Genomic DNA, 16,019 nt, shown 5'->3' with positions numbered 1-16,019 from the left:
GGCTCCGGCTCTCTGCAGGGGGGGAACTGCTTGAAGGGCAGCGCCGGGGCCGGGGGGCTGCTTGGAAAAGCCGGGGCTTCCCAGGAGGGAGGGCATCAGCTCCTGCAGGACCCGACCTGGCCTCGGCTCTGCTGCCGGGCTGCAGGGAAGGGGCTGAGCTGCTCTTGGTGCATTTGTGTGCATTTCTTGTAAAGCCTCCAAGTCCTCTTCAACACCTGCCTGCGCTGACCGGGCACTGACATCACGGATGGGGGGATGTAGTTTGCCATGGTGGCAGGGGAACGTTTCTCCATTGCTCACAGCCCTTGTGCTCGGGGCGGCATCTCTGGCCCTACCCTCGGGCGCGCTGTAGCCGCTGGCGAGCAGTAAAGCCATGGCTCAGCTGCCCGTGGCCGTGCTCCTCTGCCTGGCAGAAAGAGCCGCGGTCGCTTTGTGCCCTGCGGCAGCGCGGGGCAGAGCGGCACAGCCATCGGCATCCTTCTCTCTCTCCCAGCAGCCAGCACGTCGAGGGGGAGCAGCGGGGGAGACGTGGGTGCACCCACCCACGTACACCATCTCCCATGGGACGGCGTGAGCCCTCCATGCCCAGCCACCCAGCCCGGCCCCAGGGCGCTCCTAATTCTCCCCAGCCCCTGGCACGGCTGGAGACAAAAGAGGGGGGCACGGATAAAAGAAACGGGAAACAGCAGGTGTTTTCCAGGGAGCGATGCCAGGTGCAACAAATGCAAGGACGGCTCCTCGTGCCACTGATGCCCTTGGGGCTGCCTGCACGTGAGGGCGGCTGTGCCACCACCCCAAACCCTTCCCGGCACCGGCTGGGAGAGCTGCTGTTTGCAAACGCCGGCTGCAAAGAGGGTCTGCAGCCCTCCTCGGCCCCCTGACTCTTCCCCCTTGACGGAGCTTTCCTGCCTTGCAGCCTGGAAAAAGCCCTGTGGTCACCGTCTGGGCAGAGAGCGGCCAAGGACCGATTCGGGGAAGGGCTAGGGGTACAACGGGGCAGATCACCTCAGCCTGGGCCACATCCCTGGACACTCAGCCTGTGGGTAGGGGGATAGAGACCAGCAGCACGCCAGACCTGATTCTGGGCAGCATGAGTAAATTCTAGCCCATAGTTTTATTTGGACAAGGTGAAGCACAGCATCTCTGCTGTGAAAGGCAGCCCGCAGTGGGACTGACATTTGCTGGGATGGAGGGATGAGTCATCGGGACGGTGAAGCACCGAAGGCAGCGGGAAAGCCGCGCTGCTTCCCATCTGCCGTGGTTTTATAACCCACGGCCAGCAGGAACCGGGGCTGCCTCCCCTACCTGCAGCCTCCGGCTGCCCCTGCAGCACCAGCCAAGGAGGTATCTGCCTCGCTGGTCAATAAATAACAGAAACACACATTTTTCACCAGCTTACCTGCAGAGTGCGTGGTCCTCGGGGCAGCCGCCGCGGTTTTCAGAGACTTCGACAGAGCCACCTCTCTCGGGGCAGCTTGTTTACAGCCCCGCAAACTGTCCACAGTGCAAGGTCTAAGTGCCAAGGGCAGCGGGATCACAGCCCGCCCCCAGGCAACGGGGCCAAAGTCTGTGCTCCGGACCCGGGGAGGTGGAGTCCCCCATGCCGGATCCCACACGCTGCTGGCAGCCAGCCCCGGAGTCGCTCCTCTGAAAAGAAAATGGGGTCACCACGGTCTGTGGCTAAATGCCATCATTGACACTTGTCACCATGGTGACTGCTGCCTGCCCCGATGGGTCTCGGCCGATGGGGACACGGGGATGGGACTCCCCAGCCACTGGATTCCTGCAGGATCCTGGAAAATTGAATGCTTTGGCGTTGATTTTCATGTGGTAAGAAGGAAACGGCATTGCCTCCCTCCCAATAGAGCCCAGGCGCTGTGCCGCCCAGCTTCCCCCTCTCAGGGGCCAGATGGCTTTGTTCCTCATCTCTAAGCTGCCTCTCCCTTCACAAAACCCACAACTTTGGGTTCTGGGCTGAAAAGCCAGGTTTCTGTCAGTGCGGATATCATTACCAGTAGCGGAGGCAGCCCTGGAAGCACAGGCGGTGCTTGGGCAGAGTTGCTACAATTAGGATTTTCCTCTGCCTAAAGCTTTTGTAAGAGTGGTAATGAGGATAAAAGACATAGGAACTCATCTCCTGCACAGCCAGGGTGCAGACATGTCTCTGGAGTCCCGGGCCTGGAGTTTCAGCCACACAGCACGACCCACTGCAGGCGATGGGAATATGGTCCCACAAAAGGCAGGGGAAAGGCACGGGCTGGCGTACGCTGGTGGGAGCAGGAGGATGCTTTACCCTGAGAGGTCAATGGGGATGGCTCGGGAGGGTCAAGTCTGCGGGCTCATAGGGCTTAAGCACCCGGTACCTGAACGCTTTTGGTAGCGGAGCACCGCTCGCACACGTTTCCAGCCCCGAGCATCGCTGCGGCGGCCATGCCATGGTTTAGTCCCAGCCGGACTAATCACCACACAGCCGCTCACTCACTCCCCTTCCTCAGCTGGACAGGAGAGAGAAAATATGACGAAAGGCTCGTAGGTCGAGACAAGGACATAGGGAGATCACTCACCAATTACCATCATGGGCAAAATAGACTTGACTTGGGAAAATTAGTTCAATTTATTACCAATCAAAATCAGAGTAGGATAATGAGAAATAAAATCAAATCTTAAAAAAACCCAACACCTTCCCCCCACCCCTCCCTTCTTCCCGGGCTCAACTTCACTCCCGATTTTCTCTACCTCTTCCCCCCGAGGGGCGCAGGGGGACGGGGAATGGGGGTTGCGGTCAGTTCATCACATGTTGTTTCTGCCGCTCCTTCTTCCTCACACTCTTCCCCTGCTCCAGCCTGGGGTCCCTCCCACGGGAGACAGTTCTCCATGAACTTCTCCAACGTGGGTCCTTCCCACAGGCTGCAGTTCTTCACGAACTGCTCCAGCATGGGTCCTTTCCACGGGGTGCAGTCCTTCAGGAACAGACTGCTCCAGCGTGGGTCCCCCGTGGGGTCGCAAGTCCTGCCAGCAAACCTGCTCCAGCGTGGGCTCCTCTCTCCACGGATCCACAGGTCCTGCCAGGAGCCTGCTCCAGCACGGGCTTCCCATGGGGTCACAGCCTCCTTCGGGCATCCACCTGCTCTGGTGTGGGGTCCTCCACGGGCTGCAGGTGGGTATCTGCTCCACCGTGGACCTCCATGGGTGCAGGGCACAGCCTGCCTCACCATGGTCTTCACCACGGGCTGCAGGGGAATCTCTGCTCCGGCGCCTGGAGCACCTCCTCCTCCTCCTTCTTCCCTGACCTTGGTGTCTGCAGAGTTGTTTCTCTCACATATTCTCACTCCTCTCTTCTCCGGCTGCCGTTTCCCAGTTTTTCCCCCCCTTCTTAAATATGTTATCACAGAGGCGCTACCACTGTTGCTGATTAGCTCGGCCTTGGCCAGTGGCAGGTCTGTCTTGGAGCCGGCTGGCATTGGCTCTATCAGACAGAGGGGAAGTTTCTAGCAGCTTCTCACAGAAGCCACCCCTGTAGCCCCCCCGCTACCAAAACGCTGCCACGCAAACCCAGTACAGGCCGCCATCCCACCGCCGGGCAGGAGCAGCAGCACCAGCGAGCCACCGACCCCATCCACGCTGCCCGGCCAGCTCCGGAGGCTGGCAGCTGGCGAAGCCACGGCTCGGGGTCCCGCTCGGGATGCCGTGACGGAGGAGGCTCATCATCATGGTCGCGTCCTTCCCGGGGATGGTGCCGGGAGGCGGCCGCTGGGGCAGGCGGTGGCCAGGCCCTGGGCATCCAGCCCGCGGGGCCCAGGGTGCTGTCGCACAGCTCTGTGGCGGGGCAGGGGCGGAGGGGGAAAGGCGGCCACCCAAGGGCCTCAATTATTCAGGGCTTTCCATGCAATCAGCAAAGCCTCTTAGGCTAATTACCCCATTACTCGTCTGCCTCTTGCTGTTGGCACCGCTGACCCCTCGCACTTTCTTTGGTCGGGTTTGAAGGACGGCTGCTGCGCCCCGGAGCCCTTCAGGTGCTTTGGGGGTGAAGCTCCGACCCCACCGACGCTGTTGGGGGTGATGGGGAGCGCGCCCCGCCCGTTCGAGGGGCTGGAGCCCCGGCTGGGCCGGGCTGGGCTGGGCTGGGGTGGGGAGGACCCCGGGCGCGGCCGCCTCGCCCAGCCCAGCCCAGCCCAGCGCAGCCCAGCCCGGCGCGGGGGGCCCCGGGCGCGGCCCGGCCAGGCCGCGGGCCCCGGGGAAGCGCCGCCCCGCCCCGCCCCGGGGCCGCCCCCGCCGCCGCAGCGCCCTCGCCCCTCCCCGCGGCGCGGCGGCCGGGCGGGCTGCGCAGCCGCCGGGGCGGTGGAGGCGGCCGGCGCCCCGCAGCCGCCGCTGTAGCCGGGCCCCGCTGCCACCGCCGCCGCCATGGCGCTGGTCACGCTGCAGCGCTCGCCGACCCCCAGCGCCGCCTCCTCGGCCAGCACCAGCGAGGTGAGCCGGGCCGCGCCGCGGGGGCAGAGCAGGCCCCGGCGGCGGGGGGACGGGGAGCGGGGCGGGGCGGGACGCGGCCCCTCAGCGCCTCGGCCGGGCCCCGCGCATCGGCCGCGGCCCCCTCGGCCCGTAGGAGCTTCGCCGCCGCACGCAGCGCCAGGCCCCGCACGGCCCCGCACGGCCCCGCGCCTCACAGGCCCCGGCCCCCCGCGGCCCCCGGTGCCGCCCAGCCCCGCTCCGCCTCAGCCCCCAGCCCTTCGGTGCCGCCAGGCCGAACCAGGCCCGGGACGCTCCGGCCGCCTCCCCGCTCTGCGCCCCGCACGCTGGCCGTCCCCTCCTCGCCCGCACGCCGCCCTGTTTCCCCCACGGCTGTCCGCCGCCGCCACCCTCGCCTGGGTAGCTCTGGCTCGCTGAGCCCGGGGCAGCCCGCTTCGCTCCCCGCCAGGCACACCCCGGGCAGCGCGCTGGGCCTGTCTTCGTGGAGCGGCTGTGCCTGCCGGCCCCTTGGCCCCTGCCTCCTCCCGCCCCGACACCCCGCAGCGCCTCCTGCCCCAGGGATGCTCTGCTGTACCCCCCGCCTCTCCCCTCTGTCCCTGTGCAGCCTGGGCTGCCATGGCACTGCCTTTCCCCGCGCCCGCTGTGCTTCTGCCCCATGGCCAGCTCGCACCGGCCCTTCCCCAAGCAGCCACGGGCAGATCCCTGCTGCTGGAGCAGCTCCCATGTCCCACTCTACCCCGTACCTGTGCGACGTCTCTGTGCCACGCTGTCTGCTGCCAGTGCCCGCCGCAGCGCAGCCTGCACCGTGCTGCTGCCCTCTTCTCCTTCCCAGCTCTGCTGCTCCGGGGCCACGTACACGCTGCTTAACCCGCTGCCCCCGTAATGCTGTGCTCCGCGTGTCCCAGCGCTGCCAGGACGGGCGCCCTGCGTGTCCCAGCACTGCCACACGCCCCCTTCACTCTTGCACCCCAGAAACGCCTTCTACTGCCTCTGCCCAGCCTTGGGCTTCCGTCTTCCCTCACCGCAGCTCCCAGGTGCCATCCAAACAGAGCTGTATCCTGCAATTTCTCTTTCTTCTTCCCCGTGCATCCCTTTTTTCCTCCTAACCCCTCTCTTTTGCGACTCCCAAAGACAGGCCCGGTGTTTCCCTGTATATCCTCCCCGTGCATCCCTCTGCCCCCCCCCCCCCCTTTCCTTCGGCACTCGCTGCCCTTGGCTTCGCTCTGTCCCCGCTCCCGCCAGGTAAACAATCCTATTTGTCACCTGTCAGGTCCCTGTGCCTCCCCTGATTATCCAGTCTGAGGTGGGGGAGGCGGGAGGGGGACGGTGCCGTAGGGCTCACAGGTTCTCCCTCACCCAGGGGCCACGGGGGTTCCCTTTGCACGGCCGTCCCTCATCCCTTCCTTTCTCATCCCTTCCTTTTGCCGACTGTTTTGCCGTAGATCCCTGTCGTGTGGTTTGGGCTCCTGAGGCGGCAGGGACCCGGTGTTTGGAGCACGCTGTGTTCATTGAGAAACTTGGAGACAGGACTTGCGCTTTTCCGAGGATTTTTCCGAAGGAGTTTTGTTGGGTTCTGGTTTAGACAGAGTTTTAAACGAGACCTAGTGGCCACCTGATCTACAAGGATGTAAATGAGCTGTAACCCTGTTGCAGGCAGTGGAATTAGACTGGATTTAACTGGTGCAGGTGGGAGAGCAGTCAAAGCAGTACGCCTCTCACCTGGCCACATACGTCTGCGTTAGGCATTGCGTTGTGTAGGAGCTCTGTGTTCACTGTTGTTTTTTCAGCGAGGTGACCGTATGAGTCTCCCTTTCCTTCTTAAAAATGTTGCCCCAAACTTGTCGCCTGGTTTTGTCCACCCCAGGGCACTTCCGCCGCTGATGTCCGTGGCTCAGGTGTACTTCGGTGGCTCCCAGAGGAAGTCATCAGCTCCCGTTCTGTTTGAATGGTCCCTTCTGGCGTGAAATACCATAAAACTATAAACTGTCCTTTTCCAAATTCAGTGTGTTGTTTTTACAAAGCTAATTTCAAAGACAAATCCCATCAAAAAGTGCCAGCCTGCTCCTTGATCTTTTATGGTCTTTCTTGCAAGGAAAATCAGAGCTCTTCAGGGCTTTTAGTCTATGTGAATAATTATTAGATTTTTTTTTTAATGGAAGATGATGACCATACGTCCTTGCTAATTGTGAGTACGCTGCTGCAGCCTCTCTTAACTCATGAGCCTGAAGGAATTCATAAAATGGATGCTGCTGCCTGCAAGAGGCTTGCTGCTGTGTTAACGTAGCGTGCCGTAAATTCTTAGGAAGAGAGATTCTTAGTTCACGCACGCTTGCAAACTTGCAGGCGCTTGTTAGCTCCGCTGCCATCTCCCTTCCACACCACCTCCCGCTCCGTGCCAGGTCCTTCAGCCCGGCCGCGCTCTGCAGAGTCCCCGGGGAGGGGTGCGGATGCGGCTGGCAGGTCTAGCCCCGGCGCTGGCGTCCGTGCCCTGGTGGGATCCACGGTGGTGGCGAGCAGCTGCGGGTCCACGGCATCACGTGCGTGGTGCGCCGTAAAACCTGCCAGCTCGGAGGGATGCTCTGACCAAAACAAGGCAGAAGCACTCAGCGAGGCAGACAGCAAGATGCTGAGTGTCTCTGCCGTGTTTTGGTTTTACTGCAGCTTTTTAATAGAAGATGCAGGGAGAGTCGACTTAGAAAGCAAGTCAGCTTCGGCAAAAGACGAGCCCGCAGCAGACTTGGGGGCCAGCGCTGCTGCCGAGCCTCAGCTGACGACAGTCATGACTTCACAGTCACATTTGTTTAAAAAGAAAAATAGTTTTTCTCCCCCTTGTTGCTACGTGACAGGCCCAAACAAAACAGGAGGGTGACCTTACAGAGGCCAGAAACCTGCCAGTCCTTCCCAGGGCTGGGGGGATCTGCTGGTGGGGGGCACTGGGGCTCGGGCTGTTCCTGGGGCTCTGCCTGCTGCCCCGGCCGGGCTGGCTCTGAGCTGCCACTGCACAGCATAAACAGACTAAAAATAGCGATGGTATGTTTCCCGCCATCAGCTGCAGTCATTTTGGACGGGGTCTGTGTATCTCTCTCCCTCCAGATGGCTATATTTCCAATATCCAGCCTGCACGGTTGCATTTGGGGTTTTTTCCTGGCATTACTTGGTTCTCGCAGATCGTAAACAGAGCAGCTCCTGTGCGCTCCGGCCTCCCGAGTCTTAACTTGGAGGGGTGGGGAACAGCCCAGGTCCTACACACACGCAAAACTTCAAGCTTGAATGTTTGATGTGAAACTAATTGGTTATTTTTTCACTTCTGCAAAACCATGTGGAAACAAGTAACCCTTACGCTGGCCCTTATTTGATGTGGGTTTTAAGCAATGTTGCACTAAATAAAAGAATGTTCCCTGAGTGTTAGCGCTGATGGAGCACGATTTTGTAAAGGCTTGTGTCCCTCCAGCTTCCTTAGGCTCTGGCGTGCTGCAGGTTTGAAGGTTTTCCTACCGCAGGGTGATCCGTAAGGTCCCTGCTTTGCTCCATGGGTCCAAACCGTCTCCCCAGCGCAACCTTGCCCTCTGAGGGGATGCGCCTGGCCCTTTCTCTTCTCGCTGCTTACGCAGGACCAAAGGAGGAGAATTATCTTTGAGCCTTCGTTTTTTTGGTCAGCTCTGGATGCAATTAGCCCCAACTCTGTTTTTCTTTAATACGGAATTTTGTCCAGAAGCTAATAGAGAAGTTGAAGGAGGTGGCTGGAAAGCACGGCTGTGTGAAAATGTTTCTCTCTGGAAGTAGGCTGAAGTCAGCTAGCACGCTTCTGTTTTAAGGAGAGTAAGTGAAGTATAAAGGCCAGTAATGTCACCTGAGCAGCCAAAATTGGCTTCCAGGAGACCTTTCCGCTAGTGTCTGCTGGAAAAGTGGCCGGTTTAAGACGTGCCTGCCATCAAAGTGTGTTTATCAGGAAGGCAGCAGATGTAGGACTTGCTGATGACTGAGCAACCAGGTGGGCATCGTCCTAGCCTCAGGACGTGTCTCCTGCCAGCGTCCAGGTGGAGGTGGCCTCGTTGGTGAGGTGGCAGCTCGGAGATGGTGGAGGGGCCCCGCCAGTGTGCGCAGTGGAGTCGCACATCAGCGCCGGGTTGGGGTTCGGGTGCTGGAGGCTGGGGCGGTCCCGCCTGGGCAGTTTTGGCTGCATCGGCTGGAGGGCGCTTGTGTTATCGTTGCACACCCTGAATTACAGCATTCATTTGTGCCTGGCTCTTCGTTAGCAGCCTTTCGCTCGGGACAGGCTCTGCCCTCACGTGTGCGCTCGGTGGGAGCGATGCGTGTGCGCTCTCGGTGACGTCGAGGTTGGCGATCTTCAAACCGATCTGCGCTCTAGGACCAGCTTGCAGGATTAGGACCTAATAGCTTTAAAATCCCCGTGAGCCCCTTTGTCACCCGGCACCGGGTGCTGATGGCATATATGGCCAGGGAGTCTCATTTATCCCCGGCACCAAGAAAAACCTCGCGGAAAGCAACCCCTCAAGACCTGTTCTTGCAGGGATGGTTTTAAAAAGCGTGGGGATTTTTTTTAAAGTTGTAGTATGGAAACAAGCAGTGTGTAACTTTCTCTGTATCCTTCTTTTCTCCCCTCAGCTGGAGGTTGGCAGTGATGAAGAGCGTAAATTGAACGTGAGGTAAGCAGAGCTATTTGGCTCTAAACATCGTTTCCACTGTTTTTAATTGTCTGCCGTGTCGCCGAGTCCTGGTCCCGCACAGGACTCCGGCCTCAAGCCTGTACGCTTGCCTGGAGGGGACTGCATGGTCCGCAGAGAGCTGAACACTGGGGATGCTCTCTCCCCTATCAGTTTAGTTTTAAGACGAGCGTTTAATGAACTGAAAGCATAAAAGAGGGTTTGTGGGTTTTTTTCCTGGTGGGAAGAAACCGGAAAATTGCTCATCAGCTCTGGCCACAGCACTTAACTGTTATCGCAGCATCTCTGTCTCTGCTGCTGCTCTCTGAGGTTGGGGCTCTGGGTCAGGGAGGGGGGTACGCTCCCAGGGCGGGTAGTGGAGAGCTCTGCTCATGTTGGGTATTAATCATCAGGAATCTGACCCCTTTGATACTGGGGTTGCGTAGAGCCGCTTTCTTCATGCGAGGGGGAGGAAAGGGCTGAGATATCCTGCTGGAGAAGAGAAAGGCTTCTCTTGCTGAGGTTGTGCAGAGATCGGAAGTAGTAACGATAAATCTAGTTTGGCGGGACTGGCCTAATGGGGCTCTGAGTAATTGTGTGGATCGTTCACCCAGCTGTTGCAGACAGCTCTTACCCTCTAACCTGTAAACTGCAATCCAAGAGATAAAGTGTAAAAACACAACAGTGGTTCAGCATGCTTGGTCTCTTCTTGTAATACTTCCTACCTTAATTTTCCTGGTTTCAGGTAAAAGCAAAGCCACTTGTGGTGCTGCTTGGAGCTCGAGCTTGTTGTTTCCATCCCATTTTATGCCTTGAGACCTACTGTTACAGAGATATAAAACTGAGACACTGGTGGCAGTGGGTTTTCTGTCGCGGTCTGATGGTCTGAGACTAGGACAAAGTGGAGTTGATTTGGAATCTGGTTAACCTTGTGCTTGCGGGAGCAGCAAGTGGATGTCAGGGCATAGACGGTCTTTATCCTGCAAGTGAAGTCAGCAGAAAAGCAAAGTTGCTCCTTTACAGCGTAGGAAAGTGTCAGGCCTTGCTGCTTCTGCATCCCGGGGGTGATTTGTCGCGGCCGCAGCCTGTCTGGAAAGCCTGGCGCTTGGCGGCTGTCCTGCTTGCGTGCACGCGGGTCAGAAGTGTACGTTGGGTTGCTGTGTGGTCTCCTGTGTAGGGGCGCTTAATGGCAGTCTGTAATGGTACTCGTTAGGTTATTTTCTGGAGAATGCATTTTGTATCAGTTAAAGCAAAATTCAGGATTCCTGGTTCTGCTCCCGGCTTGGTTGTGGGCTTATGGTACAATTCAAGGCTCAAGCAGGAACCTGCTGAAGTCATGAATAGCAACGCATCCTGAATTCTTGTGCTTTTTCCCATGTTGTATTAAATAATAACACTTAAGCAGTATGATAGCCTCTTCTTTTGTGTATGTGATTCTTGTGCTGAAAGAGGAAATACAGCTTGTCCCTCTTCATTACAAATGAACTCAATGACAACGCACAGCCAAATCGTTGGGAGATCGTTGGTTTTGTGGCTGCCTTTGGTCTGTCTGGCCTTTTTGCAAGGTGCTTGATGGATTCACTGACCAGAGCAATCGTGGGGGTAGATGTAGTGAGACTGGGTTTAAAGGCTGATACTTTTCTACTAGCCATTGAAAAACGCTGCAGCACTGACTTTAGATACCAAGATCCCATGAGCTTCCTCTGTCCTTCAGTCTCTTGGGGCGGCTCTTCTGTGTACGATTTTCAGGATAAGAATCTGGTAACTAAATCACTAGATAGACCTCGAGAATAGGACGGCTCTTGTGCAGAGCCTTTGCTGTACTTGGGGGGGAAACACTGCCAAGTACTGAAGATGGTGTGCGGCCCTAGTGTGGATGCAGCGCAGATGACAAATGAAGCTCCTTCTCGCGGGGAGGTGGGTAGATCCTGTCCCCGTCCTGCAGCAGCTGCTCCGGATCAATTCGCTGGGACTTTACCCGGTGCCCATGGGGTGGCAGAATTGTTCAACTTCATTGTGCTGTTTCTCCAACAGCTGAGTTCAGGTCTCCTCTGAAAAAAAGCACCGGAATGGGCCATGATGATGTTTGTGGATCTGTAAGTCCTGGTCTAGCCTTGGGGGAGACCTGGGTGACAGCTGTGCTCTGTCACATGTGCCCTGAACGCCAGGGTCGGCAGTCCAGCGCCTGACTCCGCAGACCTCAAAGATCCTAATGGTTAGAAAAAGGAAGGGTTGGAAACAGGACCCCATCTTGCTGCCAGCTCAAACTGCGTTTCGTCGATACAGGATGAATGCGCTGTTACACATTTATGACATAACTTACTCATCCGCTTGCTGAACAGATTAGTTTCATTCATTCCAAAAAATTCCAGGATTTTCATTCGAGACTGCATAGTTGGATCTGGTTATATGAGCTCTATGATTTTTTTTCTTAGAGGAACAGGCCTGTATCATGGTTTTATAACCAGCCGCACGTCTTGCTGCTCTCTGGTCAAAGAGCTGCAGACCTTCCTTATGGTTTCTGTCATTCCAAAATGCTTTTCTTTCTATTTTCTCCCTGAAACAGCTTCTACCTTGAAAGAGACCGAGGGACATGTTCTAGGTTTGGCTTTCCTTTCAAAGATACTGTTGCTACCTGTATTTTCTTAGACATTAATGTGCTTTAAAGTCTTCCTTTTCTCTCACTTCCCAAAAATTTTGCAGAAGCCTCGATCAGGGAACGTCCCGCTGACTCCTGGCTGTCTGCTGGAAACCATTTTGCTCCCTAGTGGGTAAAGATTCGTAGCAGAAGAAAAAGAGCAAGCACAGACTCAGATCTAGCAGCCCAGTTGGGCTCGGTGCAGCTGGTACAGACAAAAACTTGCACGTCTGATTCTCTGTGTTATCTACTTCTGCTGAAATCTTCCTTCCCGAATGCTGATCGGCCACGGGATGTTGTGGCTTGATCCCTGTTTTTTCCCCAGTGATGCAGCACACCCACAGAACCTTGAGAAACCTCACCCAAACCGTAAGAAAACTGCCGGCATGGTTACGTCAAGTCCATGGGAGTATGCATTAGCTTAGAGTTAAGCACAACCTTAGGTTTTACAAGATCAGGGTCCGCTGAGTTTGGCGCGAGCCTTGCGTGCACAGTGCCTGCCACCTTGGCGCGGAGCCACGTTGTGCTTTTTCAGCTCAGAGCAACCTCAGAGAAGATGATACCGAGCGCGGGGGAGACTGAGAGCGGAGCTGAGCTCTTTTCAAGCAGACTGCTCTGGGAGAAAGGGGTACGCGCAATTTTCCCTATGCTGCTTTTTGGTGCAACCCGATTGACTTTCATCACTCAGTCGTTGGCTCTCTAGCACCAAGTCAGAGGAGATGTTTTACAAAGCCAGTCATGTTGTGAGTGTTGGCTGTTTCTCAGATGCGGTTGGCAAATGCAGCGAGATAATCACTGGTTTTAATTACAAACACAAGTAAGTTTGTTTAGCCAGTCATTGTGTAATCTTTGCCATTATTGGCTTTCCAATTGCAATCCGAATGCGATCAGAAACAGGGCCGGGTGAGTGTTTTCGACACCTGCAGGGAGATGGAGGTTGAACTGCTGCAGAAGGGCCTGGGAGTTAGTTGTCTCCAGCCTCTGATCAAGCCTGAAGATCATTATGGAAAGAACTGTTCTTGTTTGGCACCACTAACCCAGTTCTAAGAGCTGGCAAGAGCAGCTGTGGGAGATAAAGGTTTTTAGGATTGGGCTCGTCTATTTTAATGCACCAAAAATTGTTTATTAACACCTTGATCTTTTAACGGCGTACACTGCTCTGCTGCCTCTATGTGCTGCGTGACCACAGCCGAGCGTGAAGTGGAGACCCTGCGTTGAGAGCGCTGCCTGGAGCATCCAGCATCCTGCTGAACATTGAAGTGGTAGAGGAAGAAGAGGAGGCAGGGGGTCTTCCTCTCTTTGCCGATGCCATCCTGTGTCCCTCGCCAAGTTACTTAATGTTCCCGAGCCCCTTTCTCCCATCTGCAGCCTGGCAGATGACTATTAGGTCATCTTCCGAAACACTCCGAGCAAAGCATTAGGTCTGTTGGGTTTTATTCAGCATTAAAACCTCTCAGCTGTAAGAGTCGTATGGCTTTTGAGCTCTGAGGAACCTACGGCTGTTTGTGATGGGTAGAAGGCGCCGTGTCCCCCGTGCTTTCCACCTCACTCGCCTTTGCATTCTGCATGATTACCTGGTCGGGAATGAACATGTTCCGCCACACTGGTTTGATAACCAGCTCTACAGTTCCTTTAGTTACTGCTTTTTTTGTTGTAGTTTAATGAAGTAAAATAATTTTCTCTTTTGAAGGTAGTGGAGTTACACTGGGCCTTGGTTTGACTTGGTTTTGCATTCGCTGCAGGAATTAGCGGAGCCCTCAGGTTGATGAAAACTCCCTTTGCAGCTCAGCGATCAGCGGGAGGAGTAATTGCTGCAGACAGACTCTTTACAGAGCATCGTCCCGGCTGGCACACGCCGGAGGCCTCCTTGTAAGGAGGCTGTTTGGTTAAAATCCCTGTAATAAGCCAGATTCCTCGCTGGCGCTACGGCTGGCTTCTTCAGTGCGGGAACTCGAAGAGCGAATGCGACTCCAGCCCGCTGTTGAGGATCTTCTCCGTGCAGCCGCGTGTTTGCTCTGCACGGCTCTCCTCCTGCGCTGCACTGAGTGCCCACCGCAGCTGGGGATGTCTATACGTTACACTTTATTGCATGTTATGTTTTAATGCACCAAAAATTATTTATGAACACCTTGATCTTTAACTTTTTTAGGGATTTATGAGCATGTTTTGCTGGAGGCAGCATTGAGTGAATGGCTGCTATCCGCAGCTTTGCGTGGATGGTACTGGGAAGGTGCTCGGGGTACGCCGGGGCAGCTGTCTTGAAGATTTATTTCTGGGGACAGCAGCTCATTACATACTTGACAAGTCCTGCTCGCTGCAGTATTTACTGTCTCCCAGTTATTTGGTGGGAGATCTTGGGGCAGAAGTTGCTGACTTTATTAACTGTTCAAAACAGGACGCTGAATCACATCCTGGCAAGGCTGCAGCATCCTGCCTTAGCGTGCTCCATACAATGGGGAGGCAAATTCACAGGCTCGTGACCCTCGGTAACTTTCTGGCCCGTAGGTGTGGCTGTGGAAGCCGATGGAGATATAATTAGGCCTTTACATTTTGTGGTGGGTTGTGTTCAAAGACCGTGGAGCCGAGGAAGCATGCACTTATTTGACACTTATTTAAGATCTGGCCTTTCCAGGAAACTGTTGCTGACTTGAAGTTGAGCAACGTGAGGAGTTTACTTGGATGTAGGTAGAGTAAGAGCAGGAGGCCTGCCAGTTTGAAGATGTGGTGATCAGACCCTTTTTGGAATTGTGTATAAATCTCCTTTTTTTCTTTTTTTTTTTTTCCATGAAACCTCAGCAGTTTGGCAAAAAACAAAACAACTGGCCCTGGTATCAACGGTACTGAGCATTTTTTTCTGTAAAAGGCCAGCGTGGTTACTGTTTATTTAGGTGTTAGAGCTGGGTCAGAAAAATATTTTGGTTCCAAATGCCTCTTGATTTTTAAATACCTTAATCTTTGATAATCAGTTGCCAAGATCTGTGAGTCAGGGTTTTCTCATACAAATCAGAGCTGTGGTCTGCCTGACAAGCTCTCTTAAGATGTTTTTGGAGAATGTGAAATGGCCAGAACACCTTCATAGGCATGGCTTTACTTTTAATGAAGAGAGTGTTGAGATTTTTATTTCCCAAATATTTACGCGTCCCTCTGCAGCATTTGAATCCCTGACACAGAATCACTTTACTGCTACACAAGAAAGTCAGAAAGCAAAATAAGCCAAAAATAAGCCCAACCTCAAATGGATTAGGATGCAAACTGCGTCCGTTAGTTGTTTAGGTTTATCTAGGATCAGAAGGACTCTTCTCTGCTGAGCTTGCCCTCCCTCTCCAAAAGTTTTTAGAGTTGCAGTCCAGGCAGAATTCAACAGTGTTGCGCTTGTGCAGCCCAGACAGATCTGCATCAGCTCTCCGTAACGTGAGGTACGAACCCCCGTAACTAGGGTGTGAACTGGCAGCAGTTAACGGCTTTGCCGGAGCTGCTTGTGCGCGCAGATGTTTTCCCCTCGCAGCCAGTGCAAAGGTTTATCTTTTGCCACAGGAGAGGTAGGTTTCCCTGCGTTCGTCCTGGGGCCAGAGCAGGAAGGCAAACGACGCCTGCGGAGCGGCCGGTGTGCTGTGTGTTCGTACCCACCTCAGCTGGTCCTCGCCGTTGGTATGGCAAGGTGCTGCCCATCGCACCACACTCTCCCCAAAGTCCCAGTATTGACGTAGCATTTGTTGTAGGACCCGGAGTCTGTGCCTGACGCTCATCTCGCTAGCACAGAGACCCTCTGCAGAGGGACTCGCCAAACTGACAAACCTGCCAAAACCACACCAGCTCACCTATGTTTCTGGAAGAAATCCTTGCTGCAGGAATCGCTGGTGAAGGCAGCTGCTGGGGGATCCGTGGCGGTGTGCTGCTGACCGCTGGGCAGAAAACCTCTGGGGCTTAGCATCGGGGGCCAAGGCATCCAGAAATGCAGGGAACAGGACAAAATGTCCCTTTCAGATTTTCCAGAAAGCTGCCAGGTTGCTTGTTTGCCCTGTCTGCCATCCAGACGGTCAAGTCCAACGCTCACATCCCTGTGGAAACCGCTGCCTGGGGGGGCTGCTTGCAGCCTGCCCACGTGTGGGCATCACCCTCTCAGCCCTGTAAAACTTCTCGGACTATGGATGTCTGCTGCTCTGCAACACCGATTCTGCTTGTAAAAGATGGGTTTGGAGTGGAGGGAAAAAGAGGAGTGATCTTGAGGCTTTTACCAACACTTTTATGTCTTG

At 55.5% G+C, this 16,019-nt stretch overlaps 1 protein-coding gene across 1 annotated transcript in view; it reads left to right on the top strand.

Annotated features, from left to right (window-relative positions):
• Positions 1 to 4,401: 4,401 nt before the first annotated feature.
• SSH1 (slingshot protein phosphatase 1) overlaps positions 4,402 to 16,019 on the top strand; it is a 37,714-nt gene continuing 26,096 nt past the window's right edge. The window contains exons 1-2 of the mRNA XM_059827930.1: positions 4,402 to 4,467; positions 9,091 to 9,131. Of these exons, the coding sequence (XP_059683913.1) occupies positions 4,402 to 4,467; positions 9,091 to 9,131 (107 nt within the window). The remainder of the gene's footprint in view (positions 4,468 to 9,090; positions 9,132 to 16,019) is intronic.

Source organism: Gavia stellata, chromosome 21 (assembly GCF_030936135.1).
Source record: "Gavia stellata isolate bGavSte3 chromosome 21, bGavSte3.hap2, whole genome shotgun sequence".
Taxonomy (NCBI): domain Eukaryota; kingdom Metazoa; phylum Chordata; class Aves; order Gaviiformes; family Gaviidae; genus Gavia; species Gavia stellata.
Note: the sequence above shows the minus strand (reverse complement) of the source record. Positions and strands in the feature narration are given on the sequence as shown.